Source organism: Agelaius tricolor, unplaced genomic scaffold (genome assembly GCF_023055355.1).
Source record: "Agelaius tricolor isolate 1412-34295 unplaced genomic scaffold, bAgeTri1.0.p SCAF_20, whole genome shotgun sequence".
NCBI classification, from domain to species: domain Eukaryota; kingdom Metazoa; phylum Chordata; class Aves; order Passeriformes; family Icteridae; genus Agelaius; species Agelaius tricolor.
The window spans coordinates 12,081,093-12,094,607 of NW_027269280.1; the positions used below are offsets into that span (position 1 = coordinate 12,081,093).

General features: G+C 51.0%; 1 protein-coding gene across 20 annotated transcripts in view; it reads right to left on the bottom strand.

The window, feature by feature from the left end:
- Positions 1 to 3,273: 3,273 nt before the first annotated feature.
- NOS1 (nitric oxide synthase 1) overlaps positions 3,274 to 13,515 on the bottom strand; it is an 88,135-nt gene continuing 77,893 nt past the window's right edge. For 4 of the 20 annotated variants that reach the window (XM_071445691.1, XM_071445690.1, XM_071445689.1 and 1 more), the window contains exons 26-29: positions 13,219 to 13,367; positions 12,274 to 12,468; positions 11,457 to 11,575; positions 3,274 to 10,598 (exon numbers count right to left, since the gene is read on the bottom strand). In XM_071445691.1, coding sequence (XP_071301792.1) covers positions 10,583 to 10,598; positions 11,457 to 11,575; positions 12,274 to 12,468; positions 13,219 to 13,367 — 479 coding nt within the window. In that variant the 3' untranslated portion in view covers positions 3,274 to 10,582. The remainder of the gene's footprint in view (positions 10,599 to 11,456; positions 11,576 to 12,273; positions 12,469 to 13,218; positions 13,368 to 13,515) is intronic. The other 16 variants (XR_011682049.1, XR_011682045.1, XR_011682044.1 and 13 more) reach the window with 16 other exon arrangements.

Here is a 13,515-nt window from a genome sequence, read left to right on the forward strand (position 1 = left end):
CATCGCCGTGATCAATATTGGAAACGGAGTGCCAAAGAGGAATCAATGTGATCAATATTGGAAACGGAGTGCCAAAGAGGGACCGAATCGGTGTGATCAGTATTGGAAAGGGGGTGCCAAAAAGGGACCGCATCGCCGTGATCAGTATTGGAAATGGAGTGCCAAAAAGGGATCAATGTGATCAGTATTGGAAACGGAGTGCCAAAAAGGGATCAATGTGATCAATATTGGAAACGGAGTGCCAAAGAGGGACCGAATCAGTGTGATCAGTATTGGAAAGGGGGTGCCAAAAAGGGACTACATCGGTGTGAACAGTATCGGGAAAGCAGTGCCAAAAAAGGGACCTCATCAATGTGATCAGTATTGGAAAGGAGGTGCCAAAAAGGGATCTCATCAATTTGTATCAATATTATAAAGGGGGTCCCAAAAAGGGATCAGTATTGGAAAGGAGGTGCCAAAAAGGGATCTCATCAATTTGTATCAATATTATAAAGGGGGTCCCAAAAAGGGTTCTCATCAATGTGTATCAGTATTGGAAACAGAGTGCCGAAAAGGGATCTCATCAATGTGTATTACTATTGGAAATGGAGTGCCAAAAAGGGATCTCATCAATGTGATCGATATTGGAAATGGGGCCAAAAAGGGACCTCATCAATGTGTATCAATATTGGGAACAGTGGCCAAAAAGGGATCAATGTGATCAATATCAGAAATGGAGTGCCAAAAAGGGACTGCATCAGTGTGATCAGTATTGGAAATGGGGGCCAAAAAGGGACTGAATCAGTGTGATCAATACTGGAAACAGTGCCAAAAAGAGACTGCATCAGTGTGATCAGTATTGGAATCAGAGTGCCAAAAAGAGATCTGATTAATATGTATCAGTATCAAAAATGGGGTGCACAGCGGGATCTATCAATGTGTGTCAGTATCAGAAAGGGGGTGTCCAAAGGGGACTTACAAAATGTATCAATATTGCAAAGGGGGGGGGGGGCAGAAAGGGGGTGTCATCAATATGTATCAATATCAAAAATAGGGAGTACAGGGGGGACCATCCATGTGTATCGATATCAGAAAGGTGATTCCAAAAAGGGGACCTTTCAATGCATACCAATAGCGAAAAAAGGGTGTCAAAAAGGGGCCTCATCAATGTCTATCAATAGCAAAAAGGGGGTGCCCAAAGGGGACCTTATCTAATCAATACCTAATGTGTATCAATACCTCAGAGGTGGTGCCCAAAGGGGACTTATCAAAATGTATTGAATATTGAATAGGGGGTGCCAAAAGGAGGCTGTTATCAGTGGGTATCAATATCTGAAAGGGGGAGCCCAAAGGGAACCTTATCAATGTGTATCAATACCTAAAAGAGGTGCACAAAGGGAACATATCAATGTGTAAAAATACCTCAAAATATACCAAAAGGAACTAATCAATGTGTAAAGGTCTCTTAAGGATAAACTGTCTAATTAAAAAATGACATTTAAATTATTTTTATTTTTAACTTAATAACTAATTACCTGTGTTCTGTAATGTGGTCTTTTTAATCTAATTGCACAATACTACTTAAAATTGTGAAGAAGGTAAAGAAGGACTAGCTTCCACCCTAAAACATCTATCTTGTTTTATATATATATATGTGTGTGTGTGTGTGTGTGTGTGTGTAGTGTGTATAATTTATATATATATAATTTCTATTATTATATAATAATATAAACAATATATAGTATCTATTATATGTATTTTATACATATATAAAATTTTAATATATTCCTATAGTCTAAAATCTTAAACTCTAAGTTTTCCACCCTGTGATATTACACACTTCTATTCAAACTCCACAACCATAATCTTAGTTTTGTCATTCAATTTTGGAAGCCTTCTCCACGGCCTCAGGTCAAATGCAGTGTTCTCTTGAGGGTCAGTGCCTGTCAGCACAGAAAATCTAAAAATTCTCAGTACCTAAGGCTCTAACATACCAGTACCTAAAGGGGTGCATAGAGGGAACATATCAATGTGTAAAAATATCTCAAAATATACCAAAAGGAACTTATCAATGTGTACCAGTACCTAAAGGGGTGTACAGAGGGGACCTCATCAATAGGTAGAAATGCCTGAAGTGGATCAATGAGTATCAATGTCCTGTGCCAGGGCCTGCCCACCCTCCCAGAGAGCAATTCCTTCCCCCTGTGCCACCTAACCCTGCTCTCTGCCAGTGGGAAACCACTCCCTGCCCATGTAAAAAATTCTCTTTTTTAATAAGCCCCCTTTTCCTTTACATGGAAGATCATTTTTCCATGGGAGAAGCCATGTCCATGTTTCTGCCTCATTGCCCCGGCCACTGTCTCATTTCTTTCTTATTTCTTTCTAATTTCTTCCTCATTTCCAGGCCTCTCAGCTCCTGTCTGGACTGCTTTTGCTGTGTTCCCAAGGCTCCAAAATTCACCCTGGATTGCACACAGCCAGCCCCCAAGGACACTGGATAAATGACAGGATCTGTGTGTTATAGATGCATATTATAATATTGGCTTTTCGCAAATTTTAAAATGTGTGGTGCTAAAGTAACTTTGTTAAAAGGTATAGTTTTTATTTCTGGTGTTAATTAAGCTCAGTGCAATAGCTGATATCAGTGTGCTTGTGTTAAAATGCCTGCTGGGATGGGATAACACCCAGTGAACACAGGATGAGGACCCTGCTATTGAAATTCCAATTATCAGCACTCACTGGCTGAAGGCAGTGTGGAGCAAGGCCCAAACACTGGAGATGATAAAAAAGGACTAAAGCCACAACCAAGGAATGTGCACGCCCTAAAAAGGCAGATACAAGAAGAAACCAGGCTAAACAATTCATGGAACTTATAAACTAGTTTGGGAAAAATTTTACTGTGCATAACTGTTTATGAATATGCAGCAGGCTGATATAAATAAAAGGTATTTAAGGGCTACCCCAAAGATAACAGGGTGTTCTTGGTTCAGTGCCAAATTGCACGCGGCCCTGATAACCTTAGCTCTGTGCTCCTTGTCCCCTATTGTCCTTTATTAAACTTTTTGGCCGTTCCCAGGAGAGTGGAGGTGTTTTTCACACACGGGTGCTGTGACTCAGGCCACCTCACGAGGCACTGCGTGTGTCTGGCAGGTGAAGGGGTGCTGCTGATTGTCACTGCTATTTGTGGCACCCTGGCATTGCAGGTGGCAGAGCAGAGCCGAGGCCAAGGCACCAGCAGAGACCTCGAGCACCTTCTGGTGCTAAAAACCCAGAGAGGAGAGAAGAACTGCCAGCTTTTAGTTCACTTTTTTATTTGGACCGTAATGCAAACAGGCATAAGTATTCCATAAAATCAGAAGATTGGGACTATACAGAGAGAGGTGCATGCTTCAGAACAACGTGGATATCTTGCAAACAGAGCCAGAGCCAGTCTGAGAGAGGGGCTGGAGCACGGGGGACGAATGGCAGAGATTTTAGCAGCATTGAGAGCTCAGAGGTAGGGGAAGAACCATGTTTCTGGCTGCTTAAAGCACTGGTAGGATCACACACAGCTCAGGTCACCCCACCCCTGCACAAACCTACCCTGGGATCACACAAAAAGCAGCTACAAAAGGAGCTCCCCCTGCCCCACACACACCTGGGGGATGGGATGCAAAGTGAGAGTGCCAGGCTCAAATCTTGGCGTGGTTTCCTCGAGCGGATGAAGGCACAGTGACCTGAGGGTGTGAGGGGAGCAGGGAGCAGCCAGGCCTGGGAGCCCCAGCCAGCCCAGCAGGATTTACCCACATCTCAAGGGTTTACAATGGAAAATTTGGGAGTTCCCTGCCCCAAAGCTGCCACCTTGCCCAGCCCAGTCCCCGTCCTCACCGTGGCACCGCTGCTCTTCAGGAAAAGGCCACTGGAAAATGAAAGACTCCAACCCAACCTTTGAGTCTGAGACTGAAGGTGCCTGGGGGAGCCAAGGGGATAAATCCCTGCTCCTATTACAAAAATTAATTGGCACTGAATATCAAATTCCCCGGGCAGCTGGCAGAAGTGGTGTTTTTAACTCTGTGCAATGGAAAAAAGCGACGAGTCCTGGCTGAAAGTCACCGTGCTCTGCTCATCCTCTGCCTGGGGAATTGTGTGTGCACTCTGGAAAAGCTGCACACTGCTCACAAAGCACACACAGCCTGGGGTTTTTAAAGGCATTTCGAGGCAGCTGAGCATGGGAATTCGACCTTGGGAATTGTGGGGATTTGCCTATCTTGCAGGGTTTTAGCAAAGCAGGGATTTTGCACTGAATCTCTCTCACAGGGAGATTCTCCAACCCCATCCCTGTTCCTGAGCATCCTCTGGGCTGCTGGGAAGTGGCTTTTGTTAAGACAGGATTCCATGCCACGATCACACGGAGAGGAGAACACAAAAGCAGGCTCAGAAGCAAGGAGCATTAATGTCTCAGTCAATTAAGGCTGGTTTTGTTGCCCTTGATAAATTTTTAAAATCTCTGCCAGCAGTTATTGTAGGAACAAAAAGTTTGATTTAATCCAAATTTGATACACTGGCTGTTTGCTCTCTGTTTGCTTTCCTCACCCCAAAACCAACACATGAAAACAAAGCAGCAAAAAGGAGCCCTGAATTAGCTCCTCTTTTAGACCAACTTTTCAAGTATTTAGCCTTTCAATTTTCCAGGTATTAAGGATGCCCCTGGAAGGAAAATACTTTGCCTGGTGATTTTACCTCCCCGATTTTTGCACCAGCCCTGCAGAGAGCTGCCCTGCATCCCAGTTCTTGCTTTTCCACAGCTCCAGAACAGCTCTGAAAGCTTTGAATACAAGAGTCTCGCCCAATTCCTCTCCACAGCAATGAGGAATAGCTGCAAAACTTCAGCCTGTAGGCTCCTGATAAACCAGGAATTTTCAGGGTCAGCATCACAGGTTTGATTTGCTCACTTTGAGGCTCTTCCTCCCCAAAATCTGGCCAGGTAGGATGTGGATGAGTGAGGCAGGAGAGCAGCAGCCCTGGCAGTGAGGTGCTGCCACTGCTCAGCTCTGAGCTCACAACCTCTTGGGGTTTTATTCCTGTGATTCCAGGGCTCAAATTTCCATCACAGCCAAACATCTGCAGGGGTGGAGGCCAGGAATTGCCAGTCTGCTTCATTTTCCCAGCAGGGAAACAAAAAACCAAAAAAAGGTGGATCTGCATGGCAATGCTTGGATATGCCATGAGTTTCCCAAGCTGATTTTCACCTTCCCTAAATTCTGTTTCACCTCTGGAACCAAGTGCTTTAAAGCAGCAGCTTTCTCCCTCTGCCCTGACTCCCTGCTGAGCACACATGGCCACATGGGAGAAGCTGGAGCTGGGATTTTCCTGGGAAGGGGGAGATTTCCCAGGGATTGCTGGAGCCATGCATTGCAGGCACGTGCAAGCGCAGATTGACACACGTAAAAATATTCGGAAATTACTGCTGCTGCTGCTGTGCAAGCTGCCAAAATCCCCAGTGCCACTGAAGCCAGCAGGTGTGGAAGGCATTTTGGATCTGGGAGGACTTGGATTCCAGGCTGATTTTATCCAAGTTTAGGATTACAGGTTTTTCAAGAGCACTGGCCAAATTTTGCTCTCCCTGTTACAGCAGAAGGAATTGCTATAACAGGGAGTTTCAGCAAAGTTGAATGGTCCTGCAAATGTGTCTCCATCTGTTGTGTGAAGGGACTGTGCTCCCCTCTGGAACTGTCAATGCAATTGCAGAGTTATCAGAGCAGTTCTGAAGCTGAGAACGAGTCCCTGGTGGAAGCAGGAACAGAATCGAGTTTTGAGCATAAAATCATCCTTCCAAAAAATGGTGGGAACCCTCAGGGGGCAATGGAATGGCTTCAGTGGTCAGAAGTCAGGAGGCAGCAGCTTTGGCTTGGCCTTGGTGCAGGTCCATGAGGCTGTGAGCACAAACACAACCTCTCCGCCCAGTTTGACCAGAACGGGTTCTCCAGGGTGTGGGAGAGTTCCCAGCCCAGTCTGCACCCACACTGTGACCTCTCCCACCTCCATCCCCCTGTGGAACCCCAGCTCAGGGAGATGGGGCTGGGCTTGCTCCCAGTTATCCCAGGAGGAACAGGGAGCCCGAGGCAGGAGCAGTGCTGTGCTCCCTGCCCAGCACAGGGCACTGCCAGTCCCTGTGCCCCCAGCAGGGCTGCCAAGGGAGGGATCCCAGGGGAAACAGCCAGGATGGGGCACAGGAATCACCACACACTGACAGGGCAGGAGCAGCCACAGGCTGGACACGGGGACATTGTCCCCTCTGTCCCCACAGCCTCCCTGCAGGGAGTGGCTGCTGGCCAGGACACAGCTGCAGGACTGCTGGCTGTGCACAGACACCTCAGATCCCTCAGATCCCCGTGCCCAGGGGGTGCACACAGTCCCTGCTCCCCTGGGGACACACAGGCACACAGGGGACAGGGACAGCACAGAGCCACATCCCATTCTCCGGCCAGATCAGCTCCTCTCCAGCAACAAGCTCAGGCCACAATGTGGAGGTGACAGCTCTGTGAGGCCACTCCTGGTGGCAGGTGTCTCATTGTCCTGCCCTTGTCTCATTGTTTTACCCATTGTCTCACTGTTTTACCCATTGTCTCACTGTTTTGCCCCGTCTCATTGTTTTACCCTTGTCTCATTGTTTTACCCATTGTCTCATTGTTTTACCCATTGTCTCATTGTTTTGCTGTTGTCTCACTGTTTTGCCCATTGTCTCATTGTCCTGCCCCTGTCTCATTGTTTTACCCTTATCTCATTGTTTTGCCCATTGTCTCACTGTTTTGCCCCTATCTCACTGTTTTGCCCCTGTCTCATTGTTTTACCCTTGTCTCATTGTTTTCCTGTTGTCTCACTGTTTTGCCCCTGTCTCATTGTTTTACCCCTGTCTCACTGTTTTACTCATTGTCTCACTGTTTTACCCATTGTCTCACTGTTTTACCCATTGTCTCATTGTTTTGCTGTTGTCTCTCATAAACAGAAGAACAACAAACTCCCAGGCAGCCCTTCCCAGGAGATGAAACCTTGGAAATCACCAAGAGCACTGGATACTCATGCACTGAGTGGTTTTTCCCTGCTGGTGGGCACAGCAGGGTGGGAAAACACAGAACCTTTCCCCCTGGGATTTCAAATCCATATAATGACTCTCTGTGGACACTTGAAAGAACGAGGAAGTGAAATCTTTGCAAAAAAACCCACTTTGTAGTGTCTTGAAAATCAAACCTCCTTTTCAGAGAAGAGACTCTTTAACACCTGGAGAGTGAAAAGGAGCAGAGCTGCTCCAAACTGGGGTGGTGGTGATGGTGGAGACCCTCAGGAGAGCCACTGGGATGCTGGCCAGGCTGGGTCCATCAGGTCCAGCACAGGAGGGGTGGGCAGCAGGCACCCAGAGGGGACAGATTTGTCACCTGAGTGCCCCAGAGGCACAACCCCTGTGTGTGTGACCCCTGGAGCAGTCAGGGCCCAGGCTGGGGCACACCCACCTCCCTCTGTGTTCATAGCAGAGATTTTGTGGCTACACCTGCACATCAGAAAGGCCGCAGGGAGACGAGCAGAGGCCAGGCTGGAAGAGCCACATCTCAGGAATAATAAAAGCACATCCACAAGTTTCTTTCCCCTGTTGCTAAGGGAGAAAATGGAGCTCGAGGGGAGTGTGAGGCCCCTGCAGGTGGAGGGGATGAAGGGGAGCAGTTCAGACGTCTGAGACTGACTCAACAGCAAAGAGTGAATCAAAATTCCCAGTGGTGCAGCTTGTGAGGAGCCAGCAGGAGCAGAGGCAGCTTGGAGCCCTGGGGGGGTTTAACCTCATGGACCTTCATGGCAGGGAGGGGTTTCTGCTCCAGGTCCAGGCAAGGAGCCCTAAACCAGCATTTCCCCTCCAGGTGTTTGCTGAGCTCTGCCTGCCTGGCCCAGAGCCTCTGCAGACCCTGCTGGCTCCCCTGGGAGGGGACATGGAGCTGATGAGCTTTGGGATGCACTAGAAGCGAGATAATCCAGCTCAGACACAGGCTGCAGGTGGGAGGGGGGACAGCAGGGCAGGCAGGAGGCAGGACAGGGGGAAACCTTGCCAGCAGCACGGTGGGAGCTGGGAAGAGGACAAAGAGATGTTTCTTTGGGCATTACCTCCTCCTCCTCATCATCATCAGGTGGCATCTTCCCTTCTTCTAAAGGAGAACCAGAGCATAAAGCAGGAGCCAGAATTCCCCAGAAGAAGAGGATGAGTCTGATTTTCTTTCTGATTTTCTTTCTGATTTTCTTTCTGATTTTAGCTTTGTTCCTGCAGCCCCAGGATGGGGGTCAAGCTTGCAGCAAATTCCCAGCTCTGAAGCCAGGGAGTTTTCTCCCAGAGAGGACCTCTCCCAAACTCACACATCCCAAGCCAAGGGGCCCATCCCTCTGCCTGCCCTGGGTTTGGGGTGGGCTGTCCTTTCCTCCGTGCTCTCCAGCTTTCCCCTGCAGGTCCCCAATGCCGAGGCAGTGCCACAGAGCCGGCCGTGTGTCCCAGCCCTGCTCAGCTCTGGCCACACCGTGGCAGCATTTATTCGTTTTATCCCGTGTTGGATGCTCAGCTGGCACCAGCAGACCTGGATCTCAAATTCTCCCGGTGCCTGGAGCCCTTTTGCTCCTGGGTTTTGGGCTGGAGATGTTTCAGGGACTCAGGGAGTCGAAGTTGCAGAAGGTGTCCCAGCCCACGGAGATGTGGCAGGAGATCCTGGCTGAAGGTGGGAATAACAGCACAGCCTGGGATGGTGGGGCTTGTTCCAAGGGCTGGGAGAGTGGCAGAGCTCCTGCAGCCCTTTCTGTGCTGCCTTTAGCTCAGGGCAGGAGAACTGAGCCCTGTGAAAGCTCCTGGGCAATCCCTGTGCTGTCAGCAGTTCAGGAACTCAGCTCCTCATATCCAGGATATCCATGCACAGCTGGGCACAGCAGGGCAGGAGGGGAGCATCAGCAGCTGCCACCTCAAGATGCCAACCCTGCATGCCTGCCTCCAGCAAGAGCTGCAGCCACGTCCTGCTGTCCTTGTGCTGACAGTGAGGGAGGACAAAGCTGGGATGGGCAGAGCCAAAAAACGCTGAGGTTCAATCCCTGGATGGGCCATTCATCAGGAGCTGGGCTGGATCCTTGTGGGTCCCTTCCAGTTCAGAATATTCTGTGATGCTCCAGGGTGCAGCAGCAGGAAGGACACACAAGGTCACGTTTGCTTTCCCTTGCAGACAGCTTTTCTCTGTTAGAGCCTTTCTGTTTCCTCCAACCTTTCTGTGGTTGTGTTAAATTGCTTTTGGGGCCAGGCTCTTGCAGCAGGGCCGAGGTGTGAGCGTGTCAGAGCCCAGCACCTTTGCAGCTGATCTCACCTCCCTTCTCACAGGAGCTGTTCTGGCTGAGACAGCTCGTGCCACTGGCAGGTGGCACAGAGGGGCCTCACCCCCAGAATGCCACACACGTCTCTCTTGGCAGGCAGGTGGCTCCACAGTGGCACTTTCTGCTCCCTGAAATGTGGAAAGGGCTGGCATCTGCTGTCCCAGAAGTGCTCATGAGATGTGCTAAGAGCTCTGGGATTTCATGATTCCTCTGTTGGCACATCCTCACCAAAGACCTGGAGCCTCCATCCCCCTCCCAGTGCTGCCTTTGTTCCCTCTGGGAGCTGCTTCTGTCCCATCCTCATGGCTTTCCAGGCTCACCTGGGAGGGGGATCAGGGTGTGCAAAGCTCTGGGTGCAGCCAGCATGGCTGCAGATCAAATATTCTCTGGAAAACCCCCCTGGAGAAGTCATTGCCAGGAGCTTTTCCTCGGCCTGCACATCAGCCTGTGTGCTCAGAGCTTGTGGGAGAACTTCCATGGCACCAAAAGTTGGGAGTGAGCAAAAGGAGAGGCTCACAGGGAGCAGGAAAAGAGAGCAGGAGAAGAGAGACAGAGCAGGGCCCATTTAGGAGCAATCATGACACATAAATCAGATCAAAAACCACACAGCTGTACCCAGGATGCTTGGGGATGAATAAAATTCAAGGGAATTGCACATCATCTGCCCCCAGCTTCAGGCATATGCCCAGGTTTGCCCATATCCAGAGAAAAGCCATGAAAACACAAAGATTCAGCTAAGCCCCAAGCTGGGGAAAGAGGCAGCTTGGCAGGAACAACCCCCAGCTCTGGACAAGCAACAAGACCTCACCATTGCCCAGCCCCTGCCACCTCTGCTCACCCCCAGGAACTCCCACAAATGATCACAAAGGTGGTGATTTCATGCAGCTGCAAAATGCCCTCACGGGAAGGAGGGGAAGTGTGGAATTCTGAAAAGAGCCACTGCAGGTTATAAAGCCATCCAACTCCAGTGGGGAAATCCAGGGGAGGGGAAGGAGGTGAAAAGAAATGGCCACAGGACAAGAGCAAGAGAAGGAGGAAGGAAAGGAAATAAAAGTCATCATCATCATCATCATCATCATCAGGACACAAGAACAGGACGAGAGACAGAGCGCTTTCCATGGGCAGTTCCCCTGGGAAAGGAGCCACCGTGTCCGTGAAATACAAAACCCAGTGCCCTCCAGCTGGAGGGGGCAGCAGGTGCTGGGACTGGTTTGGCATCCCCTGGGGGCGAAGGGTCCAGTTAGGAGCAGAAAACCCTGCAAGGGAAAGGGGAGAAAGGCTGGCCTTAGAGGGAGCAGTGAGGAGCACCGGGATCACCCCGACCTGGCCTTTCCGTGTTGTGGGCAGGAGTTTACAGAGCTGGGGGGCTGGGCAGGAAGGTGACCTTGAGCCCTATCCACAGGTGGGAAACTGAGGCACTCTGGTAGAGTCCAGACCCCAGAGGATGTGATTCCTTGGAGAAAAATTCCTGCCAAGCCTCAGGGATGTGGGGAAACTCATTCCAGGCACTACACAAGGAAGGGGTTTCACCCCAAGCTGCCAAGGGCCAGCACAAGGAGCACGATCCATGCAGCTGCCCCAGCCTTTATCCTAAATAATCCTTCTGCTCAGCCAGGGAAAATCCCACCACGACCAAGCTGAGCAAATGGCAGGACTTGGTGGAGCAGAAACAAACACGGCAAATGTCAAAATTTCTTTTTTTTTTTTTTTTTTTTTTTTTTTACTTCTGGTTGTTTTTGCAGCATCAGGGAGAAAAATCTCTGGATCTTTCCTGAAGGGGCATGGAGAGCTGAACAACACCTGGAGCCAGCCAGGCTTCCCTGCAGCTGGGGAGAGCCACCCCTGCCTGTGGGTTTTGCCAGCCTGGAAGCAGGCAGGACCATTTTCCTTTGCATGGGATTGTCAGGTCTGAGCACATCAGTGCAATAAATTGGGAAGCTGGGGGGATATATCCTGGAGAGGTGACAGCTATTCCAGAGCAAAAATCAGTGCCTTCCTCAGCCTCTGCTTCAAGGTGTGCACAAAAACCAAAGCTTCCTTCCCCATCCTTCCTTCCCCATCCTTTCCCAGCCCATGAGGTGGCTGCAGGGGTTAAAACAAAGGTGTGGACTCACTCATCCGTGTCTTTTTTGCTCTCCTCGATGAAGGCAATGGACTCGGATCTAAGGCGGTTTGTCACCTCGTACGTGCGCAGGGTGACTCCAAAAATATCCTCGTGGTACCGGCTGTCATCCTGGGAGGGAGGGTGGCAGAGGGAAAAAGGGCATTTGTGAGCACTCAGGGTCAGCTCCAGCAAAATCCTGCATGGTGGGGAGGCAGCAAAAGCGCAGGAGAGGGTTTGGGGTTTGTCACGAGGGGACAGAGTGACCTTCCCAAGGTCACACCCTGGGCACAGTGGGGCTGTTCTGGGCATCAGAACTCCCTCAGCTGCTGGAAATTCCTGGCTGGCAGAGGCACAGTCTGTGGACAGGCAGAGGCTCTGGGCTCCCTTGGATGGGGCCTGGGTGGAGGTGGGGACATGGTTCAGAAGGGGAAATCCATTGGGAATCATGCTGAGTTATCCTTCTGTGGAGAAGCAGAGCTGTTCCAGCACCCACCCGTGGGTCTGTGTCCCAAACTGAGCTCACTTAAGCTTCAGCTGCATCATCTGTGTCTGGCACAGGCTGCCCAGACAGGGAGATTTGCAGCGGGGACCCACAAAATGCCCTGATAAATCCATTTATTGACGGATGGCCAACAAGCCCTGCCAGGGGCGCCCAAAAGCGCTGGCACTGGTACTCAGCCCGCTGCCCAGAGGAGCCAGGTGACCTCCCTGCACACAGAAACCTTTGGCATGTCCCCCTGCTGACCCTGCCTGGGCACAGGGGCAGGCAGCAGGTGCAGTGCCCCTGGCAGGAGTGGCAGTGGTGGCACGCTGCAGACAGCACTCACCCGCAGCTTGCTGAGGAAGGCTCCTGCCTCCTCTGCTGACAGCTGGCCCTGCTGCCTCACGATGAGCTGCACGGCCTTGAGGACGTCCCCGGCCATGGTGACATCCCCGCAGACGTAGATGTGGCCTCCCTGCTCCTTCAGAGCTTTGAACACGGTCTGGGCCAGCTGCTCCTGTAACACGTCCTGCACGTATTTCTGAGGGATGAGGAGGGAGCTGGGATTAACTCGGGTTTGTCCTGCCCTGGGGGCAGCACTGAGGGGTGGCCCCTCTTTGGGGGACACAGCTGTGCCTTGCAGCACCCACAGTGACAAAAAAGAGATGGGGACAGCAGCAAAGCATCCTTCTGCTCTTGCATGGGCACACCTGCACCATCTCTTCCATTGCCAGGCCTGTTCAGTCCCAGTGGGAATTTGGAGCAGGTATTTGCAGTGGCTGTGGGTCACTCCACTGGGTGATACCCTTTCCCCTTTCCCCTTTCCTTTCCCCTTTCCTTTCCTTTCCTCACCTTTCCTCTCCTTTCCCCTTTCCTTTCCCTTTTCCTTTCCCCTTTCCCCTTTCCTTTCCTTTCCTCACCTTTCCTCTCCTTTCCCCTTTCCTTTCCCTTTTCCTTTCCCCTTTCCCCTTTCCTTTCCTTTCCTCACCTTTCCTCTCCTTTCCCCTTTCCTTTCCCTTTTCCTTTCCCCTTTCCCCTTTCCTTTCTCCTTTTCCCTCTCCTTTTTCCCCTCCTCCCTTTTCCCATTCTCCTTTCCCCTCCTCCTCTCCCACCTGGATGGCAGCAGGAACAGCCTGGGCACACATTCTGGCTGGCACTGGGATGGTGACACGCTTTGGGAATGGTGCCCACAGGGAAGGGACAACCCTGCCCATTTCTGTGCCCCAGGGATGAGCCACCAGTGGCCAGGGACCCTGCCCAGGCTGGGCAGCATTCCCAGGGCCATGCCCACCTTTGGTCTGTCGGGTTCCCGGGAATAGGCCGTGTACAGCTCTCTGAAGACACCCTGGCTCTTGGCAAACAGCGTCTCCTCCTTGTAGATGTGGTCAATCCTGGACTGCCGGCAGCCAAACACCAGCACCATGGGGCATGGCTTCAGCCCTGGGGACAGCGTGGGGACAGCTCTCAGCCCGGGGACACCAATTCCCACGAGGGGCCACCAGTTCCCACCAGCCATCTCCAATTCCCACCAGCCATCTCCAATTCCCACGAGACATCTCCAATTCCCACCAGCCACCACCAATTCCCA